The sequence below is a fragment of the Pipistrellus kuhlii genome, unplaced genomic scaffold (assembly GCF_014108245.1).
Source record: "Pipistrellus kuhlii isolate mPipKuh1 unplaced genomic scaffold, mPipKuh1.p scaffold_m20_p_3, whole genome shotgun sequence".
In the NCBI taxonomy this organism is placed as follows: Eukaryota; Metazoa; Chordata; class Mammalia; order Chiroptera; family Vespertilionidae; genus Pipistrellus; species Pipistrellus kuhlii.
Window position 1 is genome coordinate 14,003,421 of NW_023425529.1, and position 27,968 is coordinate 14,031,388.

Sequence of the window (27,968 nt, forward strand, 5' to 3'; positions counted from 1 at the left end):
TCGCGGTGCATCACGGAACTTGTAGTTTCATCCCCACCGTCCTCCGCGCTCCTCTGACATTAAGAAACTTCCTTTCCCGGCAGGCGCCGCGAATCCCTCCTGCAGTTCTTAGCCTCCCTCCTTTCACCTCTCGCTCCCAGTCAAGTTGTCTAGCCATCTGAGTGTGTCGGGACGCCGATCGGGGTGCTGCGGGACTCCCCAGAACCATGCCAGAGGTGATGGATACGTGCTCCTTGGCCACTCCGGCGTCCGTCTGCCGGACCAAGCATCTGCATCTGCGCTGCAGCGTCGACTTCGCTCGCCGAGCGCTGACAGGGACCGCAGCGCTCACGGTCCAGGCTCAGGAGGACAATCTGCGCAGCCTGGTACGGTGGACCGCGCGCCCGGCGCCCGCCCGCCTCCGCCCCGAACCCCGCCGCGGCCCCTTCCCAGCCCCACGCCCCCTCTTCCCCCCGCGGCCTTCGGGGGTCCTCCGCAGCCCTTGCCCCTCCTTATTCTGCTCTTCTTCCTTAGCTCCCACTCCTTTCTCAACGCCCTCTTCTTCAAACCCCTCCCCCCATCTTATTGCGCCCCCCTCCCAACCCCATCTCCATGTCCATGTCGGCATCCCTTCCCTCACCCCGTACTTGTGTCTCCTCCTCCCTCCTGCCCCCGGTCACATCCTAGTGCCACCTCCACGCCGCGCTCCGCACCCAGCAGCGCTCAAGTTTCAGTTTGGCACAAATCCCCTCACCCCCGTAGTCCTCGTTCCCAGCGATTATGACCCCGGGAGGCTCCCCATTTCCTCGGCCCGGAGCCCAGAACTCCCTCCTGGGGCCCCGGAGTTCTTCCAGTCCCCAGCGCACCTTCCTCATTCCACACACTCCGATCTTAAGTGCCCGACCACGTCACGCCTGATCCCACTCTCCCCTTAATTTTTCATCCCGTGGGTCCGCGGGATCCTTCCCTCGGTCTCACTGCCTGTCTTCACAAACCCCTTCCAGCACCCCACCCCTCTCTCCGCCCAGCTTAGATACTTACAGCCCCTGCCAACTCTAGAAGCAGCTCTTTCCCCCCCAGAGTCATGGTCCTTTCTGCCTTTGATTCTTGCCACCCTTCTCTTCTAATAATGGAAGGGTGGGTGGGCCATGCAAGCTTCCTAAGGATGTCTCCATGTAATTACGTTGTGGGTTCCAAAGAGCAACGATGGACTGTGCCTTTTAGAAAAGATGTGCTTCTACAAGCTCTCCAGCTACGCGAAGAATGAAAAACCTGTTTAGACTTATCGAATTTTATCTGTACAGTGTAACCTGTGTTTGGTGTTCTCACTCAGATTATCTGATCGTGGAGAATTTCATAGACATTTTAGAAATAAGAGGGACAAGAAAAGGCCAGCCACAGTGTATGTTGCATTAAGTAGTGTGGTGATAGCTACTCTAGTTTAGGTCAGAATTTGTGGTTTTAATGCCTTTTTCCTGCTTGTGTTAACAGGCCTGTAGTTTGAGTTCACTGATATGAACTAATATTGCACATGACTTTCCTTTGCCCGTTGACATTTTGTTAGACTAATTCTGATTTGAAAAAAAAAAAAAAAAGTTGATTCCTATGTATTGGTATGTAGTTACCAAAAGTACTATAAGGAAAAAAATAAAAATATTATAAGCAAGAAAGTGACCTTTTCCTTATAGGTTGTACTTTCGTCTTCTGGAAGTACCATGTTATCTTTTATTGCAGGCAACTTTCCCTGGGCAGGATTGGCTGAGCTAAAGTCCTGTTTCAATGCAATCTCTTCATTTATTAAAAGAAACAAATTTTTGAATATATTTTCATTGATTTCAGAGAGAAAGAGAGAGAGAGAAACATCAAATATGAGAGAGAATCATTGGTCAGCTGCCTCCTGCAAGTCCCACACTGGGGATTGAGACCGCAGCTGGGGCCTGTGCCCTGATGGGGAATCAAATTGTGACCTTCTGGTTCATAGGTCGACGCTCAACCTCTGAGCCACACCAGCTGGGCTAAAAGAAGTGCATTTTGATAGCTTATCACTGCTTAATAAGACCTTGCACTCTTATCTGCTTTGTAAAAAATAAAATTTTACCTCTACTCCATCAGTAAGCAAGAATCAGGAGGCCTACATTTTGAAAAGAATGTCCCAATCAAAAGATCTGCTCATTGTTTTTACACCCCCCAAATCTAGAGAAAGGGTTTTAGATTATGATTTCTCCTTGGCCTGCTTGTTTAGTAAATTGGAGCCTGGAATGAAATTACGTTATACAAGGAAGGCTAGTTATAGTACAGTGACATCTGTTTATAATTGTCTGCTTCTTTATAACAGTAACTTGAGACCAAGAGATTAGTTTCGTTTATTTGAAGTTAACTCATTTCTTCCACTAGATTATGGACTATTAAAGGTGGGGAAGCTGTTTCATGCCTCTGTGTATCTCAGCTTTTAACTAGTACCTGGCATGTGAAGAACACTCAAAAGTGAGGTGAATTGGTGATGGATTCAGTTAGAAACCAGTACCTAAGCTTACTATGGCTGTAGTGATAGTCGCGCTAAGTGTGTCTTCAAGGTGAGGTGGCATCACATCTCACCATCACCAATAGAGGGACCCGGGCCAGGACTGGGGGAGGACATCGTGTGTCCTTTTCATCTCCCATTCTTGGAGTCCATGCTGCTGAGGAATGCGGAAAGAGTTCTCATAGGACTAATGCCCAGCTTTTCTGAAAACCCTTTTGAAGTTTTTTGTTACTAGCACTGAAGTGTAGTACTCCTTTGTGATTACTTTCAAGCGCTTGTTACTCTTATTGAAATTTTCCATTTGTACGTGTTCTTTCCATGCTCAAAAGAGTTTTTAATGTCTTGGCCACGATCACATACTAGTAAGAGGCAGAAGGCAGACATTGAGCATAGCTCTTTCTGACTGCAAACCCTCCAGGCTGAGCTGGAAATCAAATCAATCTTGGTTTTAATGCATAACCCCCTAGTTTTTTGCGTACGTTTTTGTAATTACAGCACCCTGCAAATGAAAAGTAGAAAATGTAGATAGAGACAGAATAATGAGGCATTAACACTTTTTTTATTTAAACCCCACTTTGTTGCAGAAAGAGTTTGAGGCTGCTTCAAACAATGGGTACGTATAATCAGACTAAAAATAAAGAAGTTAGAGGAAGAGAGAATAAGGATAGGAGAAGCAAACACAATCTGAAGCCCAGACATAAGAACAGAAGTGGGCCCCAAGATTGACATGGAACAACTTCCCAGCAGCCTGTGCTAAGTGAGGATCAGTTATATAGTTCTCAGCAACTGGCCAGCTGCTTAGGGTGTTATTCAAGGGGGATTCTGTGAGATATAATAAATTATATCCTCAGTAACTTCCTACATTTAGTACTACTATTTCTTATAACTACCTCTGAGTATCTTGGCCTTACACATAGTTGGTGCTCAATAAACATTTGTTGAAAAAGATACTAATTCCAACTTGTCAACTATCCAGTTTACTTTGTGTGTATGTGTGTGTGTGTGTGTGTTTTGTTTTGTTTTGTTTTCCAATATTGCTATTTTTGGTCAACTGTTTAATAACATTTATTAGTAAAATTTAGAGGGGAATTTCTTAAGTGATTTGGGAATGATAGCTGAGGCTTAGGACTTGATTTATACCACTTAAACAAAGCATTTCGGTTTTCTCTAAGTTTGGGATGTGCTTCATGTATTGACATCTTTTTTTTTTTTTTTCAGGCAACATACTAAACCCTAAGTAACATTCACTTTTTAAAAAATATATTTATTATTCAGCGAGGAAGGGAGAGGGAGAGAGAGATAGACACATCAGTGATAATAAGAGAATCATCAGCTGCCTCCTGCACATCCCCCACTGGGGTTTGAGCCGCAATTCATACCTTGACCATGAATCAAACCGTGACCTCTGGTTTATAGGTCAATGCTCAACCATTGACCCACACCGGCCGGGCAAGACAACTAGCCTCTAACTCCCTATGTTTCTTGGCCTCTAACTTCTTATGTTTCTCCATGCTATTCGAGGCCATATTTTAAAGAAAAGATTCCAAAGATGGTAAAATCAGACTATGGGCAGTTCAAAGGCAGGGCTAGACCTAAGGTAATGGTAGAAGGAAAGAACAGTAAGTGTGAACACTGTGAAAAAATAACATGTTAATGGGCTGTGTGGGATTGGGAAGTGGGATAGATTGTAGATTATTTGAATGTTTTAAATGTTAGGTACCTTGAGAAGCTCCGTAAAACAGATTGAGAAATCAGGGAAGAAAGCTGAGTTGGGGGACATAATGGTAGCTTCATTTTTAGAATTTTTAGAAGCCTATTGAAAATGAGGCAATATTTCCCAGGAAAATGTTAAGCAAATAATTAGAAGCATCCCGGTGAGGTCCTGGGGAGAGGGCACAATTGTAGAGACAGACTGGTGTTCATCAGCACGATGGTATTAGTTGATGATGTGGGCATGACTGAGCGGTAGGGAGTGAAGAGTATGGACCAAGGCTGGAACACTGGGACGTATCCATATTGGGGATTTAGAAGGAAGGGGGAGGGAAGAGCAATAGAAAAGTAAGTGAACCATTTATGGGTAACATCAGTGAAGCGAAGGAAAAGACTTTAAATGGATTGTGTGGTCCATCAGGGCTCTGAGTAGACAGAGACCAAGGTTACTTATTGAACAGAAAAGACTTGAGGATTAGAAAGACTGCCCTTTCACTGGCGGAGGAGCTAGAAGCCAGATTGAAGTGGGGAAGGGAGGAGAGATTGATGAAGTGGATATAGCAGTAATAGATTGCCCTTGGAGTTTAAGAAAGGAAAGACAAAAATGAATAATTATCAGAGTGATCAGGAGGATCAAGTGAAGTTTTAAAAATATGAAATAGTCTTGTGACATAGAAAGTTTGAAGATTCTAGAATGAGAAATAGTTGGAAGACAAAGGGCATGGTGTTCAGGGCTCTGATAGGGGATTATTGGGATGGAAAAGATTCATATTTGCTGCCACTTCCTTCTTGGCCAAAGCATGTCCTTAATCAGCCATGGCAAGTAGCTATGCTCTCCATTCCTGTAGGTCATTGTAGAGTTGCCACCACATTGGGCTTTCTGTATATACACAACAGCAGCAATTACAGTGTTTATTTGCCCAACAAGTGCCAAGGTTGGTTTTAATTTTTTAAGTGCATAGGAGTTGGAGTATATTAATTCTAGGAAGAAACATGGTAAGTTATGTTGCGTCATGATGACAGAAACCTAAAGTTGTAGATGAGTTTTTTCATAGCAGAAAAATTTTAGTAGATAGAAGCACAGGTATTTTCATTTGTTTGACTTTTACTAAAAGCCCCAAATGTGTTGATTATCCCAGACTTATCACTATGTAAAAAGCTTTTAGAACCCAAAAATTTTCAGGAAGTCTGGGTCCCGAAGGATGGGGCTTATGCTAACTTTTGACTCCTTTAATTCTTGAATTTCACTCTCTGTGTCTTACTCTCCATAAGCAACTAGTTCTACTTTGTAATCATTGCAGTTGACCTATTTCTAATATTAGTTTTCTCTGGTGTATATATAAAAAGCCAGCCACCTGAACACTGTAATGACATGAATGACTGATGGCTATGACGCCCACTGTGGCCAGCAAACTGGCCTGATCCGAAGGTGGGGCCAGTCGGCCAACCTCCTGTGGCCCCTCCTCCCAGCCTGCCTGCCCTGCCCCTGATCGACGTCTCCCATCCCTATCAAGGGCCAATCCCCCACCTCCCTGATACTGTACCCCTGTCCTGGCTGGCCCCACCCCTGATTGCACCAATAGGGGGCAGAGCCAGCTGGCCAACCTCCTGCAGCCCTTCTTCCTGGTCGGCTCCACTCCCATGGGCCCCAACCAGCTCACAGCCCCTTCCTCCCCTTGCCTGGCCCCATCCCCAGTGGGACCCCCCCAATCGCCCATGACCCCTTTCCCCAGCCAGCTCTGCCCCGGATCAGCTCTCCCCTCCACTCTGATCAGGGGCAGGGCCTGCCAGCCAACCAGCCATGGCCCCTCCCACAAGGCACTGGCCCCATTCAGCCCCGCCACCCAATTCTGGGGCAGAGCCAACCAGCACACAGCCCTTCCCCATGGCTGGGCTCACCCCCAATCAGTCTCCACCACCCCAATCGGAGCAGGCTGGCTGGCCAACCTCCCGCTGTCTCCTCCTGACAGGCCCAGTCCCTATTGGGGCCAGGTCCCCGGACCCTTCCCATGCACAAATTCATGCACTGAACCTCTAGTTTTCTTATAATTTAAAAGGGTTAATTTAATTCTAGGTTTTGGATACAAAGGACCTTACAATAGAAAAAGTGGTCATCAATGGACAAGAAGTCAAATATGTTCTTGGAGAAAGACAAAGTTACAAAGGATCACCAATGGAAATCTCTCTTCCCATTGCTCTGAGCAAGTATGAATGTTACCCTCTTTCACAGCTAAATAATGGAGGAATATATTTTCCATTAATTTAAACCTTTTTTTCTTTTCTATTTTTAGTTTGTATGTGTGAAGTAATTGGTACACTATACCCACTGATCTGTTATTCAGATTGAAGCTTATATAAGTAAAAACTATATGTTCTTAAGATACTAAAGAAATTCATTGTATGAAGTACTCCAGAATAGGACTTTTGATAACTGTTACTTCTTTACTCATCATGTTACCAATATCTAGTATAATGTGATAGTGAGAGCATGCTATCTTAAGGAGGTATTTCAAGATCACATGGGAAGCTTTTTTAAGCTGCACATTTCTCACCTTTACCAAGAGGCCAGCCACTTTTATTAATGGAATAATAGCAATGACAAACAGAGAACCATTTCTGTGTCATAATCTTGAGATAAGTGCTTTAGATGCAGTCTTTTACCTAATCCTTAAAGTAACCCTCTGGGTATGATCTGCATTTTACAGATGAGGAAAGGAAAACTCGAAGTAACTTACTCAAGAAATGACAGCCAGAATTGTCATATTAGGAGTATATTCCACTCCTTGAATATTGAGGAAGAGAAAAGGGCAGAAAAACATTGGCCTAGAACTAGGGTGATTTTCCCTACCTTTCAGTGGCCAAGTTTTCATGCCTTCTCTTTCCAATTAAGGAAAAACCCACACACCATTTGTGAGGTGGATGTCATTAACTCCATTCTACAGATGAAGCAACTATGGCATAGGGAGGTCAAATTATTTGCCCACGTTCACAGCACCAATAAGTGGCAGTCAGGATTCAAACACAGCCACGGCTGCTGGCTCCCCGCACTGTCTTGCTGTTTCCTCATTATCTGTGGTGCTCAAACTATTGGGGTGAAGGATTAGTTTTTGTTATTTCCAATCCGCCACAGACTGATACTTTTGTCAAATGCAATAAAAATGAAATACAAGAAAGAAGAGGTTAATCCAAGCACACAGTTTTTGTTACTAGATTCCACAAACAAAAACAACTCTAAATGTTTCTAAAAGCTTAGTCTCAATTTCTTGACTTAACCTTATATAGTAACAGTTTACAGTTTAGTAACTGCGACACGTGATACTCTGGACCCACTGCTGTGTAGACCAAGTTTCAAAATTATTTCTTCCATTTTCCCACTATCTTAAAAGATTACATTGTATCACACACATACACAAAGCTGGAGTATTCTAATATTAGTTCCTGTTACATCTCCATAAGCAGTTAGTTTGGTAGAATGAAAAGGATGCAGGCTGGCATTCAGGTAGGACTGTGAGAGGCAAACTTAGCCACTTAGGACGTGACATTTCTAGAGCTTACTCTTAATCAGTAACAAGACCAAGTAAAATATTATTTCTGTTATTTGGTGTTGATATTACGAATTCAGGTTTTAGTTAGATTGAATTATACTGTGCTAATATATTGGTTTGTTTCATTTAGAAATCAAGAAGTCGTTATAGAAATTTCTTTTGAAACATCGCCAAAGTCTTCTGCCCTGCAGTGGCTCACTCCTGAACAGACTTCCGGGAAGGAGCACCCATATCTCTTTAGCCAGTGCCAGGTAAAAAGAATTCAGAATGAGTATTATTCCCAGCTCGTGAAGTTGAATGAAGCAAAGTAGACAGTGGTCTTATGGACACAAGGGTTTTACCTAAGATAGCAATTTAATTAATTTATATTATAAAAATAACATTTTCATTTATATCTCTCACTATTAATGGATTCACATGTTACTTAAAAAAAAAAAAAAAAGAAACTGTTTAATTTGAAAACATGTCTACCTAGATTGGACTACTTGGGTCATATTTATATTGATACTCCAGCACGGAGCCTAGAACGTGGCATACAGTTTGCACTTAATAAATGGTCATAAAATGAAAGGAAAACATTAATAAAACAAAATCTGTACTGATTACAAACATTGCTAACAATAGAGAAGTAGAAAGTGAAAGATCAGATTTTCTAATTCTCTCCAGACATTACCCATCATTGAGGTTGGTGCACAGCCCCTCCAGTTTTCTTACACATGCACAAAGTATACATTAAATGTACCTTTAAAACAATATGATTTAAACATCTGTTTAAAATCTGAGAGTAGAGACAATCTATCATAAAACTAATAAATATCAAACGCTGTTCTGAAAGGGGAAAAAACACACCTAATTCTGGCAATAATCAAGTAGTTGACATTAAAGGAACTCACTTCATTAACTGTTTATTATATTTCCAAGCATCATGTGAGGTACTTCGCATGTTTTAATCCTAATATTCCTGTGTGATTCAAATTTCAGTGCAAGTCTATAAAAAGGAAAGCAATGTTGGCACATGTTTACTTTCTATTGCCAATTGAAATACCTTTTTAATCTAAGAAACCCTTAGATTTAATCTGAAAGATAGAATGCTCTAGGCAAGAATGTGCAAGCTGTGCACTGTCTTAGTAAAACCTGATTCTAAGTAATTCTTATGGAATGTCCATAAATTGAAGTTGGCAGGAAATGCAAGATTCATGAATCATAAGAATGTAAATTTTGAATATTATTCCATTTCTTATTGGCAACAGTTTTTGAAAGAGATTTCAGTAAAACTCAGAAATTATTGCAGTTGATAGGAAGCACGTAAATATGATTTTGTTTGAGAAATTTGTTTACAATGGTCCTCTATGCATGTTTGCCTGGGTTTGGTCTTTTCTAGTGAAATGCATATAAAAACCCCTTGGCACTGCCGAGCCACCTAACCAGAGGCCATGAAAGAACTCTAACAGCCAGGACCGGTTTGGCTCAGTGGATAGAGCGTTGGCCTGCGGACTGAAAGGTCCCGGGTTCGATTCCGATCAAGGGCATGTACCTTGGTTGCGGGCACATCCCCAGTAGGGGGTGTGCAAGAGGCAGCTGATCGATGTTTCTCTCTCATCGATGTTTCTAACTCTCTATCCCTCCTTCTTCCTCTCCTTGAAAAAATCAATAAAATATATTTAAAAAAAAAAAAGAACTCTAACAGCATGGTCTTGGAGCCTCATTTTGGGAGCGAGAACCAGGTGGTCCTCCTGATTCTACTCAATCCATCTAGAAGTCAGTTGGGACCTCATATCTTTGGAGTATCTACAAGATTTGAAGTGAAAAGGGCAGGAATGTGGGGTTTAAGGAAGTCTGCGGTGACATGAAGTCTGTCTATGAATTATAACAATCGCAGAGAGAGAACATTAGGATTAGCATTCCTTTAGGCTTAGTAGACTCTCAATAAGGCGGGGTTTTTGCTCATCAGATACAGACTTAGCTGTAAGCAGGCCAAGATCTAAAACCGTAGGTGCTCTGCCATCCTTCTCCACGGAACCCATGTTGATGACAGACTGATGTGGAAGCAAAGGAACACTTTACATATTTGATGAATGAACTTGCCTGCATGGTATTGAAAGAGACTATTCCTCCTTTTCTGCCTAGTTTTTACCTTCAGGGTTTATTGCAAGATTGGAAATGTCAAGACTCCAGCAGCTTTTTCCAAGCTGTGTTTCTCAGTACACTGGCATCCCATGAGCTGTTACTCACCAGAGAAAAATGGGTTTCATGTTCAAATAAGCGTGAGATCAGGCTTCTGTGTTGTAGGTCTCCTCAGAGCCTTTGGGACACAATGTTCCTAGCCACTCCCCCAGATCCCATGTGCATTTCCTCACCAAATAGCCCTTCTCCCCTAACACCTCCTTGCTGGGCACTACAGTTACTCGGAGCACAGAGTAGGAAACACTGCGTAGCACTGCTTCATCTTCCAGCCTAAAACGCCATCTCTGAGCAGGCATCACAATGAAAACTCAGATTTTTTAAATTGGCAAATACATTTTCGCTACTTTAAAAGATCCCAAGAATTGTGAGATGTGTTTTTATCTTTAAAAAGAATGTGTCTAAGGATAATGCTGCAATTCTAACGATTTTGTTTGTGTGTGTGTGTGTGTGTGTGTGTGTGTGTGTAGTGATTTGGTTTATGAGAAAGGGAAACAGCTGTTTCTTTTTCTCTCTCTCCCTCCCAGGCCATCCACTGCCGAGCAATTCTTCCTTGCCAGGACACGCCTTCTGTGAAATTAACCTACAGTGCGGAGGTAAATACCACAAGTTATTCACTGAATCGAGTGATTCATCTAAGTAAATGTAATATAAATGATATGCAGAGAGAAGCATTGAATTTTTGTTTAATTAAATTCTGCCTGAAATATGTACAAAAGAGGCTGTGGATCTCATTTTGAATTTCTCTTTTAAAGGCAATTTTGAACATAAGTGAAAAAAAAAAAAAAAAAGAAAGAAAATGAGTACCATTCTGAATTTAAGAAAAATTCAGAATGCTGCACCTAAAAATAAGATTATGGGAACAATTTTTTTTAATTAAAAAAAATAGACATTTGCAGAATTAAAAGTTCTATGAATGTACTCTATACCCATATAAACATCTAACGGGCATATATTACAAATTTGTCTATACATTTCCAACTTACTCTTGTCATGGGTACTGCTAATTCTTTTAGGAAAAGATGGATTATAATTAATAAATAAATACTATCCCAGAGGCCAGACCTACTTAGACTAAGCCAATAGAATTGAGGACTAACTTGTGTTTATGGGGCTTTCTTGATTCCCAGATCATCCTACAACCAAACTACACCTAGTAGAGCACTATAGAAAACCACACTTGAAGGCAAAGAATCTTAGGTTCTGGACTCTTCTCCACCTCTTAATAACTGCATGACCTGGGGCACGTCTTATGACCTCACAGCCTCAGTTGTTTTATCTGTGTAACATCTCACTGTGTAAATGAAGGGAGGAAACAGAGCCACATTATTTTCTGAATGCTTTTAGTTCTAGGATCCATGGTGATTATAGCACTTGGTTCTGGAGCTTTAAGTACCAGACCATGCAAGAAGAATAGAGTCTAGCTCTTCCTAGAATGGGTGCTTGCTGGACCATTAATATTCAAAAAATAGTCCTGATTCTGGCACTCACTAGAAATAAAACTTTCAGAAGCACGGAGCTGGGGTGCACATTTAAGTGACCGTACGGTTTGCGCCAGAAGGATGTTTTCCATATAAATTCCCAGAGAAAATTACTTTGTAGTTCTTGGCAATAACTTTCAGTTTCTCATATGATGTCCCTCAAAAAGTTCTTCTGTTTGTTAACTCCGTGTGTAAGTTTTAAATGTGCAATTGTTTTCTCTGTCCTAAAATGAATGTAGGAGCCTTTGAACCCGTAGAGGGGATCAGGGGTGGTGGCTGTCATTGCCAGGCATGGTACTGGTTCTTCAGGATGTTATTTATAGGAGGAGTCCTATAAAGTATTAGCCTCATTTGATGGAGAAACTGAGGCTCAGGGAGGTTATTTGCCCAAGTCCAGGCAGTTAGTAAGTGGCAGAGCTGGAATTTTAATTTAGTTTCTACCAAGTGTTCTTAATATGGATGAATGGATAGATATTTCACATTTGCTTTTAAAGAAGCCAGTTTTTGTGGTACATCTACACAATGGAATACTATGCTGCTGTGAAAAGGAGGAATTCTTACCATTTGCAACAGCATGGATGGATCAGGAGAGCATTATGCTAAGTGAAATAAGCCAGTCAGAGAAAGATAAATACCACATGTTCTCACTCATATATGGGTAATAAAGAACATTACCAACTGTTGAATGAATATAATTAGAGGCAAAGAAGCATTGAACAGACTGTCAAACTATAGCAGGAAGATAGGAGGGGTTGGGGGAAGGTAAGAAATCAACTGAAGGACTTGTATGCATACATATAAGCACAGCCAACAGATACAAGACACTGGGGGTGGGGGTATGAGGGTAAATGGGAGTGGGGTGGGTAGGGGAGGTGAGGGAGTGGGTGGAGGACACATATGTACTACTATTTGTAATACCTTAAACAACAAAATTAAATTAAAGAAGCCAGTTTTACATATTGCTAATTCTATTTACAAAGCTGATAGTATGAACTTATTGGGTTCAGGGTCTATTTATTATATAAATAGTCATAAAGTAGGGCTGTGAGTGTGTGAAGGTTATGTTATATAAGTAGTTCAAGAAACATAGAACCTTTTACTTAAAACTGGAAATGATTTTTCTTGTCCGTGAGGTGTCTGTCCCTAAAGAACTGGTAGCACTCATGAGTGCCATTCGGGAAGGAGAAGCGCCTGACCCAAAAGATCCGAGCAGGAAAATATACAGATTCAGCCAAAAAGTAAGTTCTTAGGGTCTGGATTTTCCTGTTAGTTGGGGTTGAACTATAAATAGCTCTTACCTATCCAGGGAGCAAAATTGCTTTTGAAATATTTCAGAATTTAGAAACCAGCTTATTTTTCTTTTTTTTGCTATTTCTTTTCCTTATGTGCTTTTAAAATATTGTGTTCTACTTAGAGTGAAATGTTGAAGAAAGAAGTTGCTAGATAGGCATAGTAGAGGGCATCCCAGATCCCATTTTTCCTCATCCCAGTTAGTAGCAGGTTTCCTATTCCTTTACGTTATTATATTTCTCCTGCCCTGGTACCAGAGTGTGGTCCTTTAGTGTTTACAAATGGAAGAGCTGTTTTAGGTAAAAAAAAAAAAAAAAAAAAAAAAAAAAAAAAAAGCATTCTGTTAAAGTTGTTTAAAATTTCTATGTAGCTAGTAATTTGACTTGTACCTTTGACTTGAGTGAATAGTGTATGTGTGTGTGTGCTTTTTTAGGCAACCTCCTTAACATAACATATATTTGAGCCTCAGTTGACAATTTTGCTCCCGTCCCAGCTTCTGAGATTCCAAGCTCCCAAAACTTCAGCATCTTCTTACTGCTAGGTTATTTTGTTTTTCTCTTAAATTACACCAGGAGCGGTTTAGAAAAATGAGTTGTGTGTTTGTGTGTTTGTGGGTGTTTTTAATTAAATCAAGAAGAATAAAACTTAAAAGAAGGGTATAGTTGTCTTAGAGGTAAATTTTTGAAAAATGCTTAAAATATACCTTGTAATACTATGTGCAATCATGTTTTTCACATTTCAGAAGCTTTCCTTTCTAATGGAATAAAAGAGAAATAGATGTTTTGAATGTTATACATCACAATTTTGATCTCTTAAAAATAAGAACTATTTGAGAAGTACAAAGGGAAAGTAATCCATACTACTGTTTGGACATTCAAAAGGAAATTCACTTACTTTTAAATACAAATTGTCTTACTTTGTAACATTTTCAAACACTAATTCAAGCATTTATTTTCCCCCTTTAGGTCCCGATTCCCTGCTACTTGATTGCTTTAGTTGTTGGAGCTTTAGAAAGCAGGTGAGCTTTTAGACAAATTTTGAGGTTTATAGAAAGACTGAACCTTAGATACCTTGAACATTTGTTTGGGATAACCTAGTAGGCCATTTGTGTGTTTTTCAAGATATCAAGCTGACAGTTCTAGAAACATTAAAATCTAATTATAAAATACTAAAAGCCCAGTGCATGGATTCTCTCAGCCTGGCCTGCACCCTCTTGCAATCTGGGACCCCTCAGGGGATGTCGGAGAGCCGGTTTCAGTCTGGTCCCTGCAGACCAGGCCGGGGGACCCCACTGGTGCATAAATCCATGCACCGGGCCTCTGGTATGCATATAAAATCTTTGGTTAATCTCTTCCCACCCTCCCTCCTTCCCCCTTCCCTCTGAGATTCATCAGTCTGTTCCATGTTTCTATGTCTGTGTGTTGAGCATCTGCCCCCTGGTGTTCAGTGCATCATAGCTACCAGTTGAACGGTCACTTAGGCTTCTATATATAGAGATAACAAATTAATTTTAAATTACTAAACCTTAACCAGCCACTAACTGCTTGGATTCTCCAACTATGATAGACTGAGCATGCACTTACCTTTAGTTAGAGGTCTGGATTCTAATGGAAGCTTGAACCAGTCACTTCTCATTGCCTCCTTGTCGTCATTGCAATGATACCTCCCTTCCCTGCCTCATATGGGTGTTTATGTGAAACAAATGAGATAAAAGATGAGAAAGCACTTGGAAGTCTATAAATATTCAAGACATATAAGCTATCTTATTAAATTTTTACCAATATACAGAGTGCACTTCCTTAAATTTTTTTTTTGGTTATTTTTAAATAACTAAAAAATAAGAATATCTTTAGTAACTACATTCCCTAAATTTCCAGAAATAAGGACATGATAGAGAAGTCAGGCAAACAGAGATTCTGATCCTAGCTCCAGTACTTACTAGCTATGTCCATGGGTTTCATATTTTTCATCTAAAAGCTAGAAATAATAATATGGACTTCAAAGATTTTTTGTGAATTAACAGACCTAACCATTGGGAAGCCATTCACTAAATGATAATTATAATGACTGTCACAGTAGCTGACAGTTTAAAAGATCTTATTATGAGCCATCTCCAACGCATTATCCCACTGAATCCTCCCATCTCTGTAAAGTAGAGATGGTTATTTTCCCCCCATTTACCAGTGGCTGGTGAGTTTTATTGAATAGTATTTGGCTTAGAGTCATATAGCAAGGACATGGCAGAGCCAGGACCCAAATAAATCTAGGTTTCTGTGAGCTCACAACACAGACCTGCCCTCTAGTGAGGCAACTGCTGACCACATGAGGTTTGAGATGTGCTGTAAATGTGAAATACACACCGGATTTCTAAGGGCTTAGTATGAAAAGAAATGTAAAACACTTCCCTACTCATTTTTTTATGTTGATCACGGGTTGAAATAATATTTTGGAAATATTGGATTAAACAAAAGATACTAAAATTACTTTTGTCTATTTAATTTTGCTTTTTTTAAAAAAATGTGGCCACTGGACAATTTGAAATTTCAAATGTTGCTCACATTCGTAGTTTTCATTAAATTTATGTTGAATCACATTGCTTACCGTTGCTACTTATTCTACAGTCCAAACCTGGGTGTTGGTTTAGAAAAGCAAATTCTTGGGCCCTGTCCCAGACTTGCTCCATCAGAAATTGTATTTTTACAAGGTCCCAGGTTATTTGTATGCATATGAATATTTGAGAAGTACTGTCATAGAGTTTACTTCCTGTCGGGGCCAATACCAAGGCAGGTCTTATTGCTTGGAGTTTTGTGTTACATAACACTTTTTAGATTAAATAAATATTTGTGGGTTTAAGTTCTATATACGTGATATATAGTTCTGTTTGTTTCTTCCTTTATTGCAGTTTACAAAGGACATGGAATTTAACATCTTAACCATTTTTAAGTGTACAGTCCAGGAGCAATAACTACATTCACATTGTTGTGAAATAAATCTCCAGCACATTGTCGTCTTGCAAAACTGAAACTCTATACCCTCTAAACAGCAATTCTCCCTCTTCCTGGCTCCTAGTAACCACCATTCTACTTTCTGTTTCTATAAATTTGACGCTTTAAATATCTCATAAGTGGAATCATAGAGTATTTGTCCTTTTGTAACTGGTTTATTCCACTTAGCATAACATCCTCAGGATTCATCTATGTTGTGGTATGTCACAGGATTTCCTTCCTTTTCTGTTTGTTTCCTTTATAGAAGAGGGTTCAGCTTTAAGTGCACAACAAAGTTTACATCCACCCGTGTTCTGGAATAGTCTCTTAGTGAGCTGCAAGTGGGTTTCTGCAGCTGTGAGACTGAGGGAGGAAACTAGATCTCACATGTCTTACCAGAAGCCAGAAGCCAGTAAACTAACCTGTGTGTGTGTGTGTGTGTGTGTGTGTGTGTGTGTGTGTGTGTGTGTTACTTTGTCTCAGTTTTCATTTGGCCCAGACTGTGTCTCCTTAGAGAGCTGTATATCCATTGCTGCACACACAACAGCAGGCTTGTGTCTCAGAGGACATTTAACCTCAGCCCTGACCTGAGCACATGTAGGATTTGTATACAGTGCTTTAAATCTCTGCTAAAGCCAGGTGCATAATTCGCCTTGCATTCCTTTTTAATAGGCTTTTTTTAATTTTGCAGGCAGATTGGCCCGAGAACATTGGTATGGTCCGAAAAAGAGCAGGTGGAAACGTCAGCTTATGAATTTTCTGAGGTTAGTCACCCTTTTTAACAATTGTGATAGACAGTCATTTTAAGATTTTGAGCATGAAAGTGTTAGGTTATGTAAAAGAATCAAATACATCTCATTTTATGTGAATTTGCATCTGCTACATTTTTTGTATTGTTTTCATTTAAAATAAGCATCATTAACTTGTAAGATTCATAGAATATATATTTTAAGAATTTATTATGCTAATGAAGACATACAAATATATATGCATTAATTTTGCAGACTGAATCTATGCTTAAAATTGCAGAAGATCTGGGAGGCCCATACGTTTGGGGGCAGTATGACCTATTGGTCCTGCCACCATCCTTCCCGTATGGCGGCATGGAAAATCCTTGCCTCACTTTTGTAACTCCTACTCTGCTGGTAAGTGTACATATTTTTCATTTGAAATTGAATTCTCCTCAAATATAAACCTAGGAATGGAGAAACTTAGATTCCCAATAATTTTTTGAAAATTTTAAATTATATTCTAATTTTATTGTTTATTGTGGTTATCCTCATCTCATTTTTCAAAAGAATAATTGGTCATTTGGGGGAGAAAAAAATATTTTGTGTGAGCTGTTTGGGATTTTAAGGGGTGGGGTGCTGTGTAACAGCAATCCATTGATGAATTATGTATCCAAACAAGGAAACTATACCATTTACACTTGGCATATAGATGCTGTTATAAAACAAACAAACAAAGATAAAACTCTCACTTTACTTTCCTATAACCCAGTAAGTAGGATTGGCAACTATATAAGGAAAATAAAATACATCATAGGAGAGAGTATAATTTTTTAAAAACCAACTGTGGATAATAGAGAGGAAGAAGGTAAATAAGAGCACATCTAAAAAATGGAAGTAGGAGAAATGTCTCCCAGAAGTTAATTAGAGATAAGAATACTGGTCCTGCTGGTATTGGAAAATTTCTCTGGGATTAGGAAAGAATTATGCTGTTTTTTAGTTCTGCATTTTCTGTTTTATTTTCTAAACACATATCTGTTTTGAACTTTTAGGCATGCCATGCAGAAATACAGTGCCAGGGAGTTAATGCCAGAATAATACATATTGATATAGGCTGTAATTTTATTATTGAACTACTAAGGTCATTTCCCTCTTTTTTAGGCTGGTGACAAGTCACTCTCCAATGTAAGTGAAACATTTCTTACCATTGTCTTACCCTCATGAAGTATTAAGTCAACTGAATTTAAAACTACCCACTGTATTGTTATGTTAAAGACATAGTTATAAAAGAAAATTTGAGGGATTCTTATTGTAAAACATTACATTAACCATTATTAATAGTTAAATACAATAACCGTTCTTAAATCCTTAACAGATTTAAGAAAATTTTATCGTTTTATCTCTTCATATGTTCATTAAATATTTTTTAATGAAGTGATGTATCTATTTAATTTAATATTTTCTAAATGAGTTTTTGTTCCTAATTTTGTTAAATTATATTTTTTATGAACTGAGTAATAACGTGAACTTCAGCTAAATCTTTAAAAAAAATGAACTTATATAGAATGTAAGAACTAGAATATTTACATTTACATAATGAGTTATTTAAGAATAAGGTAATCAATTTTACTACTAATTGCATCCATTGTTTCCTTTAGGTTATTGCACATGAAATATCTCATAGTTGGACAGGAAATCTAGTGACCAACAAAACTTGGGATCACTTTTGGTAAGATTTATTTTTTATTGGTTCTTCTAATTAATTTTTTTTCCTGCCTCCCACCACTCTGAATTGTTTCGTGTGTATATCTTGTTTGTCTTTGAGATCACCTCTTTGGTACACAGATTTATTTTTAATTCTGTAACACTTTTCACAGGGTTAGATAGAGGTATTCAGTTTATGCTTGTTATTTAGTTCCTGGGCTAGTCCCAGTTTAGGACACACAAAACCGGAACCATGGCCTGATTCTCCCTGCTGCCCTCTGCATGGCCAGGCCTCCATTGTTCTGGATTGGATGCAGGGAGGCACCCCAGGCAGCTGCCTAGGCAGGAGTGGTCACGCTTTACAACTGCTTTACTTCGTAGAAAAGCCAAAAAGAAAATACCTTGTTGATTGTAATGTCTTTTCCTCTCAGCTGTGTTAGTATTTTTATTTTTATTTTAAAAAAAGTTATTTATTTTCAGGTTAAATGAAGGACACACTGTGTACTTGGAACGCCACATTTGCGGACGGTTGTTTGGTGAAAAGTTCAGACATTTTCATGCTCTGGGAGGATGGGGAGAGCTACAGAATTCGGTAAATGAGTCATACTTTTAAAAGCTGTATAAGTGTTCAAAAACTTAGGTTTGAGAAGCACCTTCCCTAAGTAGCAACAAGAAAATCATTTTCACGGGGCAGTAAACCTAGTGGATGCTGGTATAATATTCGGTTGGATTCTGCCCTAAATGTGTTCAAGAGCAGTAGGACCTCATTGGGTCTTTGCAAATAAAATAGTCAGTTACTGTGTTTGAATTTTATTTGGTATATTTTTCATCTTAAAGTGCTCTCTGCCGAAAGTTGAATTTGCTGGCAAGGCATTGAAACACTTTTCTAGTCTTTTACAAAGAATAAAACTTATTATGGGGCAAGAATACCATAATAATGGAACATTACATAAGTAGCCATTCCATTAATAGACTTCCAAAAGTTTATGCTAACATATCTTCCAGTTTCCAGTCTCTGAGTTGTGTATGTTTTAGACTCCGCTAAAATGTGCCCCTGAGGGAAGTAATACTTTAGTTTGTTTGCATGATGGAAACTAGTCTTCATATTTGAACATTTTTCCAACTCTGTGTCTTGCAGATAAAGACTTTTGGGGATACACATCCTTTCACCAAACTTGTGGTTGATCTGGCGAATGTAGACCCTGATATCGCATATTCTTCAGTTCCCTACGAGAAGGGCTTTGCTTTGCTCTTCTACCTTGAGCAACTTCTTGGAGGACCAGGCAAGTCATTGGCATTTTCTGGGGAGAAAAAAAAATTTTGGGGGGGGGGGGGTGGTGTGTAACATGAAGAACAAGGAAGAATTCTGAGCTGTTGTTTTTGCTCCATTTTATTCTTGCAGTTCCTTCTGTATGTAGTTGCTGAAGAAACCTGTATCATTTTCTAATGTTACCTTTCTCTCTACTTAAAACCTTGGATCACCAAGTTCAAAATTGTGCTGCTTGACTTAAAAAAGCACACACTCTGACTCATCAGTATTTTACAAATTAGGAAATTATACATATTCATTGAAAAAAATGTGTGTGGTATAGAAGTAGATAGTAGTAAAAAGTGAGAGTTGCTCAGTGACCCTTCCCACTCCCCAAGGATAACCACTATTAGTGGTTTGGCGTGGATTGTTGCAGATGCTTTTCGGACTATAAATGAACAAATGGGCAGTTAAATATATATATCATTGTTTTGATTACAGAAAAGGAATCCTACTACATACTTATTCTACATTTCTTCACATATACTCTTCCATGTCAGAACATACAAATCTATCTTACACTTTTTAATGCCATCCTAGTATTACACAGTATGGATGTGCTGAGTGTATGTAACCTTTCCCATTGCTGGGTGTGTAGGTATTCTCCTTTGCTGAAGGACTTTGAAAGCCCTTCCTCCTGTGGGCCCATTCCGCCCGTCCGATATTTCTCTCCTCATTGAGTCATTGCCTTTAGAACTTGTGCTGTGTATTAACTTTTCAGCGTCTTCATTGTGTGATCCCTTTACCTATAATTAGGATTTCTCTTCTCCCTTCAATCAAGTTACATATGTTTTTCAAGTCCCAATTTAAGTCCTATCACCCTTTTTGAACACTCACTTTTCTCTAAATGTTCTCTGTGGTTAACAGTACAATGCCAATCACCAGAAAAAAATGTTAAATAATTACCTTTCCATTAATAGACTTTTTTTTTTAAACTCTTAGAGGTTTTCCTAGGATTTCTGAAGGCTTATGTTAAGAAATATTCCTACCAGAGCATTACCACTGATGACTGGAAGGACTTCCTGTATTGTCACTTTAAAGATAAGGTTGGCTTTTAAGAGTACTCTTCTTTTTTATGCCCAATATGTCTTTAATAGCTGTTTGCTAGGCTGGCTTGAATTATTTAATAGTAGTATTGGTCTAAGATTTAAGGCTCAATATTTTATTGTATTTTTTTTCTATTTAAAATGTAATCTAATGTGAAAAATTATCCTATTTCAGAGACATCTGTGACAGTGTTTTATAATTTTTTGTATGTACTTTTCATATTTATTTAGCAGAGCAAGATTAATATGAATTTATTTTAGAAAAGAGACTAGGAAATTATCTTGACATGGCAGTATAAATTATAGATTTGAGTACCTGAAAGCCTGTTTTAGATTTAGATTTAGATTTGGAAAAAGTTGTTCTGTAGAAAACTGGGTGTTCTTACTGTTCACAGGTTGATATTCTCAATCAAGTCGACTGGAACACCTGGCTCTACTCTCCTGGACTGCCTCCTGTGAAACCCACGTCAGTGCTCTCCCTGCTCACAGTTTCCTTCTCCTTCTCCCAAATCCCGAAGGTCCTCAAACTCTCTGAAAGGATTTCATACCTCCCTTAAGCTGTTACTAGTTAGTGATGAGACCAGAGCTCTTAGGTGTTTGAACCTTAACCCTGAGGTCAAAAGAACAATCTCCGTGGTATTTAAATCAGTTCAATTAATTGCATGTAATTATTTAGTGCTTCCTTTTTGCACAAGGATAGTGATATATAAAGATATTGCCCTTTCCTTGGAAAATATCTACAATAAGAAAAATGACCTAAGTATTATGTTAATCATGATAACAGTGTTATAAGTTATCATTTCCAGAGGAGGCAAATGAAGTTTCGCTAGGTAAAGTGTCTTGCCCAGGGTTACACAACAAATAAAAAGAGAGTCGAACCCTGGTTGTCTCATCTTCTCCAGTACAGAGACTTTTAAACTAAGTACCTTCCCCAATCAGGAATCCGAATCCTGGTCGGCCACGAGGATGCAAACTCGCGCATGTTCTAGCCAGGAATGCTGTTCCTGTTATCTGGAGTTACTCCGTACCCAGTTAATTCCAAACTCAGTGCGAGGATTTCTTGTGCTGCCTCTTCATAGCTGTTGACACAGTAGTAATTCCACTTCACTTGTGTGGTTATTAACATCTTTCTCCTTTCCTACATGGAAGCACTGTGAGAGCAGGGCTCATACATACCTGGTTTTGCTCACTACTTTTCGTAGGACCTTGCCATAAGTAAGGTTGCTTTCCTCCTTGAGCTAATCCCTACCTAGTTCTTTTCATTACAATGAGAAGGAAATTTCAGGGCACCAAGAAACAGACCAGCCAAAAGTTTTTTTCTGTCCTTTCTATTGGTGTGTTTTTTCTTAAATCAGTGCTAAGTAATATTCTAGTTGAAGGTGATTTACTGCCTGAGCAATCCAGGGTCTCTGATCCCATTTGGTCTTGAGGACAGACCAAAGGGTTTGGCTAAAGTCCACAGCCTGATTGCTTCGTGAAGATAAACTGGCAGCTGACTCAAAGGTCACACTGCCTTCACCCTAGAACACAAACTCTCCTGAAGCAGAGTTCAAGTTCTAATCAAAACTTACTTTATGTGGGTCCTAAGGCAGGTACCTCTCTGATCTCTAATAGAAACATTTCACAGCAAGCAAGCATGACTTACAAAGAAGGCAATGTTTTGCAAGAATTTTGCACACATCATACGTTCTCTTCCATTGTTGTAAAACATGACTTGTTTTCTAAGGTGAGAACATACAGTTGGAGCATGCTTGGTTTAATGGTCAGAGTTTGCTATTTCCACCTCTTTCTGAAAAGAGAGAAATGAAATTATCATCACATGATTTCAGAGTCTCCCAAGAGTCTCTTGTGACAGCCAGTATTTCCCCAATGGTTAGAACAGTGTCTGTCACGTAAGTGCTTGCAGATTTATTGAATGGTTCGGTGGTTGGAACAAGAGAATGTAAGATCCATGAGAGCAAGGACTCTGTTGTTTGTCTGCTGTCTCAGTGCCCAGAACTGCTCCTGCCATACAGTAAAAACTCAGTATGCTCAGCTGAACCCCAGCTCCTTCAGCATTTACCACCCAAGCTTATGGCAGTCTTGGCTGAGATGTTTTGGCACTCTCTCCAAAGAGTAATCAGAGCTTCATGAATTTGGTGTCCACTTGGATTTCCAAGTTCCTGGATGACGCCAGTCATATTTAAGTCAGGCAGACGAGTTCCCGTTCCCAGCACCTTGGAGATCTTTGTCTTTATTTAAAAATAACTTTGAGATTTAAGTATGTTCTGTAACCTCAGAATTGCATTTATGCAAAAGCATGTGCATTTTTTTCAATTTAATCTCTAATTTTTTTTATCTTTGCAGTTATGACATGACCCTGACAAATGCTTGTATTGCCTTAAGTCAAAGATGGATTACTGTGAGTAATACTGAGTGACTTTTGACTCCTAATTGAGTTGAACAAATATGTCTCTACACATGAAGGTGGTGGGTGAGGGGTTCTGATTTTTCTTACTTCTTTTCAAGCTCTTAAAATAAGTATGCAAAAATATCTGTATTTTCTCATTTCCTCATAAATCATTTTTAAGCTCCTCCTTCAAATATAGCCATTACACATACCGAGGAAAGCTAAATTGATCTTGGGTACTGTTTAGTGCCAACTGTTAGGGAAGAGTGGAGGCACTTATGGTCTGTTGATATCACTGTTCATATCTTCGAAACACCATAAAGAGCAGCTTCTTCATATATATACTGAAACTAACCCTGAGAGAAACCAGCGTGAATACAAATCTGGGATAATTCTTACAGAGGAGGAAAAATAATTTTTTCTCTTCCCTCTGAGTTCCCTGTAATAAAAGACAGATTAGCCGGGCCGGTGTGGCTCATAGGTTGAGTGTTGACCTATGAACCAGAAGATCACGTTTTGATTCCTAGTCAGGACACATGCCCGGGTTGTGGGCTTAATCCCCAGTGCGGGGAGTGCAGGGGGCAGCCGAACAATGATTCTCTCTCATTGATGTTTCTATCTATCTCTCTCTGAAATCAATAAAAATACATATATATTTTAAAAGACAGATTAACATGATTGGTACAAAGGATGTCAAAAGTTTCCTCCACTCTTACTACTAACAGTCTAATTTTTAAAAATAATATAGACTTTAGAAGTCATAGTGATGTAATCTCAGAAATATTAAAGTAGCTAAGGCTTTATTTTTTACAGTTTTATATATTCTTATATTTCTGTCTTTTTCTTAATTTTACTTCTATGTCAGAAAACCAATAACTATTAAATTTTACAGAAATGGAAATAACCAAGTAACATTTATTATAGGCCAAAGAAGATGATTTAAGTTCATTCAACTCAACAGACCTGAAAGATCTCTCTTCTCATCAGTTGAATGAATTTTTAGCACAGCTGCTTCAAAAAGTAAGTACCAGCTCAAAGCATTAGGAATTGGAATGGGCATAAGGCATGGCATTTACATCAAACCCAGCCTGGGAGAAATGTTAAGGTGGAAACCAATAGAAAAAAATAATTTATAAAATTCATTCACTTATTCAAAAATATTTGTTGAATGCCTAGTATGTTTAGTATTGTGCTGAATATAAAAATACACATAAGAAATACACCATGTCCTCAAAAAGTTTATAATCTAGTAAGAAAGGTCACCCATGCAAAATTTAGCAATAAAAGGTGGTATATTTTATGTACCATTTGAAAAAAGTTGATTAGGAAGAAGGGACTCCCAACTGGCATAATCAAGGAAGGATTTGGAGCAGTGGGGCTTGCTTTGAGCAGAGCAGTGTTAGCAGGGAGGGGAAAAGTCAAGGCCAAGGGGGCAGCAAGTGACAGAGAGTGCCCCGTGCTGCAGTAGTAAATCATCGCTCTGGTTAAGGAGTTAATGAAGGCAACACTAGGCAGGCTGGTGGGGTCTGATGGGGTAAGTCTTGAATGCTGACAATTTTAGATGTTATGCTAGTCAGTAGGAAAGGATCTAACGTGTTTAACGGGAGAGTCGTTTGATGCAGTGGTGTTATGGAAATTACTCTGCTGGTGATGTGAAGGATGGGTTGACATGAGGAACAACCGTGGTGGCGTTAGGTGGGAGGCTTGCAGGAGGACCGGGCGTGAGGGAGGGGCAGTGGGAAGGGAAGGATCAGGAGAGATGAGAGGGACATCACACAGGATGAAAGCATAGGGTTTTGTGACTGACCAGATTTGGAGGTTACCAGGGAAGAATCAATGCAGATTTGAAGGTTTCAAACCCAAGTAATTAAAGCAATATTTCACTGAGAGGAGATGCTACATTTTGAGAGGGAGGTAATGACTGGGCCTTTACTATTACATAAAGGGAGCTCTCAGGTCTAAGGACCTTGAGAGGGACGGAGGAGACTTTGAACAGGATTTCCTATGAAATGAGCAATGGGATTTCAAGGCAACAGGGACCTCAGAGAATCAGTCTTTAGTACATCAAGTCATCATGACTTCACAGATGTCTAAGTACCACTATGTGGCCTAGGACCAGGAAGAAGGAAAACGTGAGGGGATGACTGGGAAATAGGGACAGCAAACGTGGGGGAGAGTAGGGAGCCTAGGGGTGATCTTCACTGGCTGAGCTTCCAGGGCGGCCTTGGAATTTAGTTGAGACTAAACAGTTTGGAAGGATCTAGAAGTCAGTAAGAGCAGAGATGATGGGTGAGTGTGGAGTGAGTTTTGTAAGAAGAGGTCATGGCTGGAGAAGAGAATTACCATCTACCCAGTGGCACCTCACACTCCACTTGTCCAAACTGAACTTTTCTTTTCATCACGCAAACCCTTCCTGTTAGATGGGTTAAGATGAACACAGGAAATTTATGAACCCCTGAAATTGTATATAAAAGTTTGTATTTCTATGATAAATGTGGTGGTGTTTTGTTTTGTTTTTTGTTTGTTTGGTGTTTTATTTTCCCACAAAGAAAGGGTCCAGTCCATCAGATTCTGAAAGGAGTCTGTAATATAAAAGTTTAAACACCGCTGTTTTTGTAGGGCTGTAGATAATTTAAAAGAGATTTCAGAGGAAATATGCAAAGATAAAGCTGTGGGGGGGGGGGGATTCATGAGGAAAAAAATTGAGAAACTGTGACTTAATCTGGAGAATGGAATAAATTTAAAATATATCAGGAAGAACTTGAAAGACTCTGGAAAGAATCTGCAAGTTAATATTTACAAGTACTAAAATAATCCTAATTTAGTTCTCTGTATACCTCACAAATTAAATTACCCCTTTGCTCCTGGTAGAATATCCTTATCCAGAATAAGTTTGCACAAAATTTATTTTTGTGTGCATTTCTTTCTTTTATTTTTACTTAACTTACTTTTATATTATAAAATATTTAGGATTTTAATCTGGCTAAGAATCTCTCTCCAGCTTTCTTCCAAGGAATCCTGTTGAAATGATACATTATACTTTTTTCATTTTGCTCTTAGGCACCTCTTCCATTGGGGCACATAAAGCGAATGCAAGAGGTGTACAACTTCAATGCCATTAACAATTCTGAAATACGATTCAGGTACATCATTTTAACTTGTCTCTGTGGAAGAAAGTAGAAAAGTAATTTTAACTGTGGAGAAAGGGAAAGCAGTCTTGAGACATCCTTGTCAGTTTTATTACTTCTATATAAATAATTACAGTGCTTTTTAAGGAATAGTTGCAATCTCTATAAGATGACAGTATTAATCTTTTTTATTAGAATCTGATCAAAGCTTTTCTTGCCTTTAAAAAAGATTAGGTTTGAGGACTCAATGGTAAATAGGTGTTCTCCCACAACGCCAAAGTAACTCTGAAATGAGAATAGTTAGGAATCTCTGGTTCTATAATGTGGTTAAACTTTCTTAATTTAGATTTGTAGTGTGAGGCTTAAACCAAAGTTTAATTCCTTCAGAAATTGCATATATAAGGTACATGAGCACCTACTTACTCCAGACCTCTTAAAACGTATGATCTTTTAAAAAAACAAATTTCTCTTCCTTCTCTTCTCCAATTATTAAATTGTATATGTAAGTATTTGAGAGTCTCAGAATAAAGACATAAAGTGGTGTGCAGTGTAACCATAATAGGATTATTTATCATTACAAAAGTTATTTTCATATATACCTGTCACATCCTGCCTCTTCCTCCTCCTTTCCTACCCCATATCCACTAAAATCCCACTTTCAGATGGTTGCGACTCTGCATTCAATCGAAATGGGAGGAAGCAATTCCTTTGGCTCTAAAAATGGTGACTGAACAAGGAAGAATGAAGTTTACACGACCCTTATTCAAGTAAGAACCAAATCAAATTATGCTTTGAATTTATATAAGATTGGGGAAGAAAAAAAAAAATTAAATCAGTGTTTTTGTTATTGCTAAAATACTTTGAAAAAGGAATCTAAAAATAATACATATTTATATTTGTTAAAGGATATAGAATTTTTGTATAGGAACTAATACTTCTAAATATTTAAAATTTGAGATAATTTCATTAACTTTTAAGAAGCATTATATATGATTTATCTCTTATAGGCCAAATGGGGTTAGACAGTGATGAAAAGTAAGTAAATCAAAGATAATCTTACAGATACAGAAAGATCTTTAAAAGCAAGTAGAAGATAACTAGTGAGTAGGCATGGTCAAGAAAAATGTCTGAAGATGCACAGAGCAAGTAAAGTCAATTTATTTATTTTTTAATTCACATGTTGCAGTGAAGTAAAAGAGTAGTTGGGTGACATAAAGGAATGCTTGATTGCAAGATACATTGAAAAATACCTCAGTAAAGTTATTTTGACTATGAATTTGGCAGGAATTCGGGGGGGGGAGGGGATACCATGACAAATATTCATGATTACTTAAAATTTGCCAAAACAACAAAATAATTTCTTCTTCTTCTTCTTCTTCTTCTTCTTCTTCTTCTTCTTCTTCTTCTTCTTCTTCTTCTTCTTCCTCTCTCCCTCTCTCTCTCTCTCTCTCTCTCTCTGTCTCTCTCTCTCTCTCTGTCTCTCTTTTTTTAGGGACCTGGCTGCCTTTGACAAGTCCCGTGATCAAGCCATCCGTACCTACCAAGAGCACAAAGCTAGTATGCACCCTGTGACTGCCATGCTGGTGGGCAAGGATTTAAAAGTGGATTAGGACCTGTCTGATGCTCATGTCAAGCGTTTCTCTTTTTTAAATCGAATTCATAAAAAGTATAAAACTCCAGCTCATAATGTAACTAAAAATGTTTTTATGTTTGGCTTTTTATTGTTTTGTCAGTGATTTTCATAAATAAAGCTGAGCTACCTTCTCCCTTACCCCCAAATTCCCAATGGCATGTTCTTTATAAAGTGAATTTTCTAAGAGTTTAATCTTTTGATTTATAAATGCAAAATTTTCAGTTTCATATTTCTTTTCTTCCAGTATGGTCACAATATGTGTGGACATATTTTCCTGTTAAATTTTAAGTTCTGTAATTTGAATCTGCTGCATACCAAGAATTCAGCAGGATTAGAGTTT

General features: G+C 38.8%; 1 protein-coding gene and 1 long non-coding RNA gene across 3 annotated transcripts; both read left to right on the top strand.

Moving 5' to 3' along the window:
• The first annotated feature begins 106 nt into the window (after positions 1–106).
• Positions 107–27,763, top strand: LTA4H (leukotriene A4 hydrolase). Of its 2 annotated transcripts, XM_036458717.2 has the most exons (19): positions 111–365; positions 6,285–6,415; positions 7,886–8,006; positions 10,464–10,532; positions 12,551–12,655; positions 13,673–13,725; positions 16,383–16,455; positions 16,696–16,836; positions 17,581–17,604; positions 18,078–18,148; positions 18,604–18,715; positions 19,262–19,406; positions 20,375–20,478; positions 20,874–20,944; positions 22,825–22,879; positions 23,792–23,887; positions 25,928–26,010; positions 26,658–26,762; positions 27,488–27,763. In XM_036458717.2, exons 1-19 carry the CDS (start codon positions 207–209, stop codon positions 27,603–27,605), a joined length of 1,836 nt encoding a protein of 611 aa, XP_036314610.1. In that variant the 5' UTR covers positions 111–206; the 3' UTR covers positions 27,606–27,763. The 2 variants fall into 2 exon arrangements, with proteins under 2 accessions (XP_036314611.1, XP_036314610.1); XM_036458718.2 differs by lacking the exon at positions 25,928–26,010 and having other exon boundaries at positions 107–365.
• LOC123653129 lies at positions 23,894–25,561 on the top strand. The gene is made up of 2 exons (XR_006742767.1): positions 23,894–24,685; positions 24,718–25,561. It is a non-coding gene; the product is annotated as an uncharacterized LOC123653129 (long non-coding RNA).
• Positions 27,764–27,968: the final 205 nt, after the last annotated feature.

What these genes read in the sequence shown, in the direction of transcription:
- LTA4H (XM_036458717.2), top strand. Translation starts at nt 207, where the DNA reads ATGCCAGAGGTGATGGATACGTGCTCCTTGGCCACTCCGGCGTCCGTC. An exon ending in GTGACAAGTCACTCTCCAAT is followed by an intron (nt 17,605 to 18,077) that starts GTAAGTGAAACA and finishes TGTTTCCTTTAG; the next exon opens with GTTATTGCACATGAAATATC. An exon ending in GCAACTTCTTGGAGGACCAG is followed by an intron (nt 19,407 to 20,374) that starts GCAAGTCATTGG and finishes TTAAACTCTTAG; the next exon opens with AGGTTTTCCTAGGATTTCTG.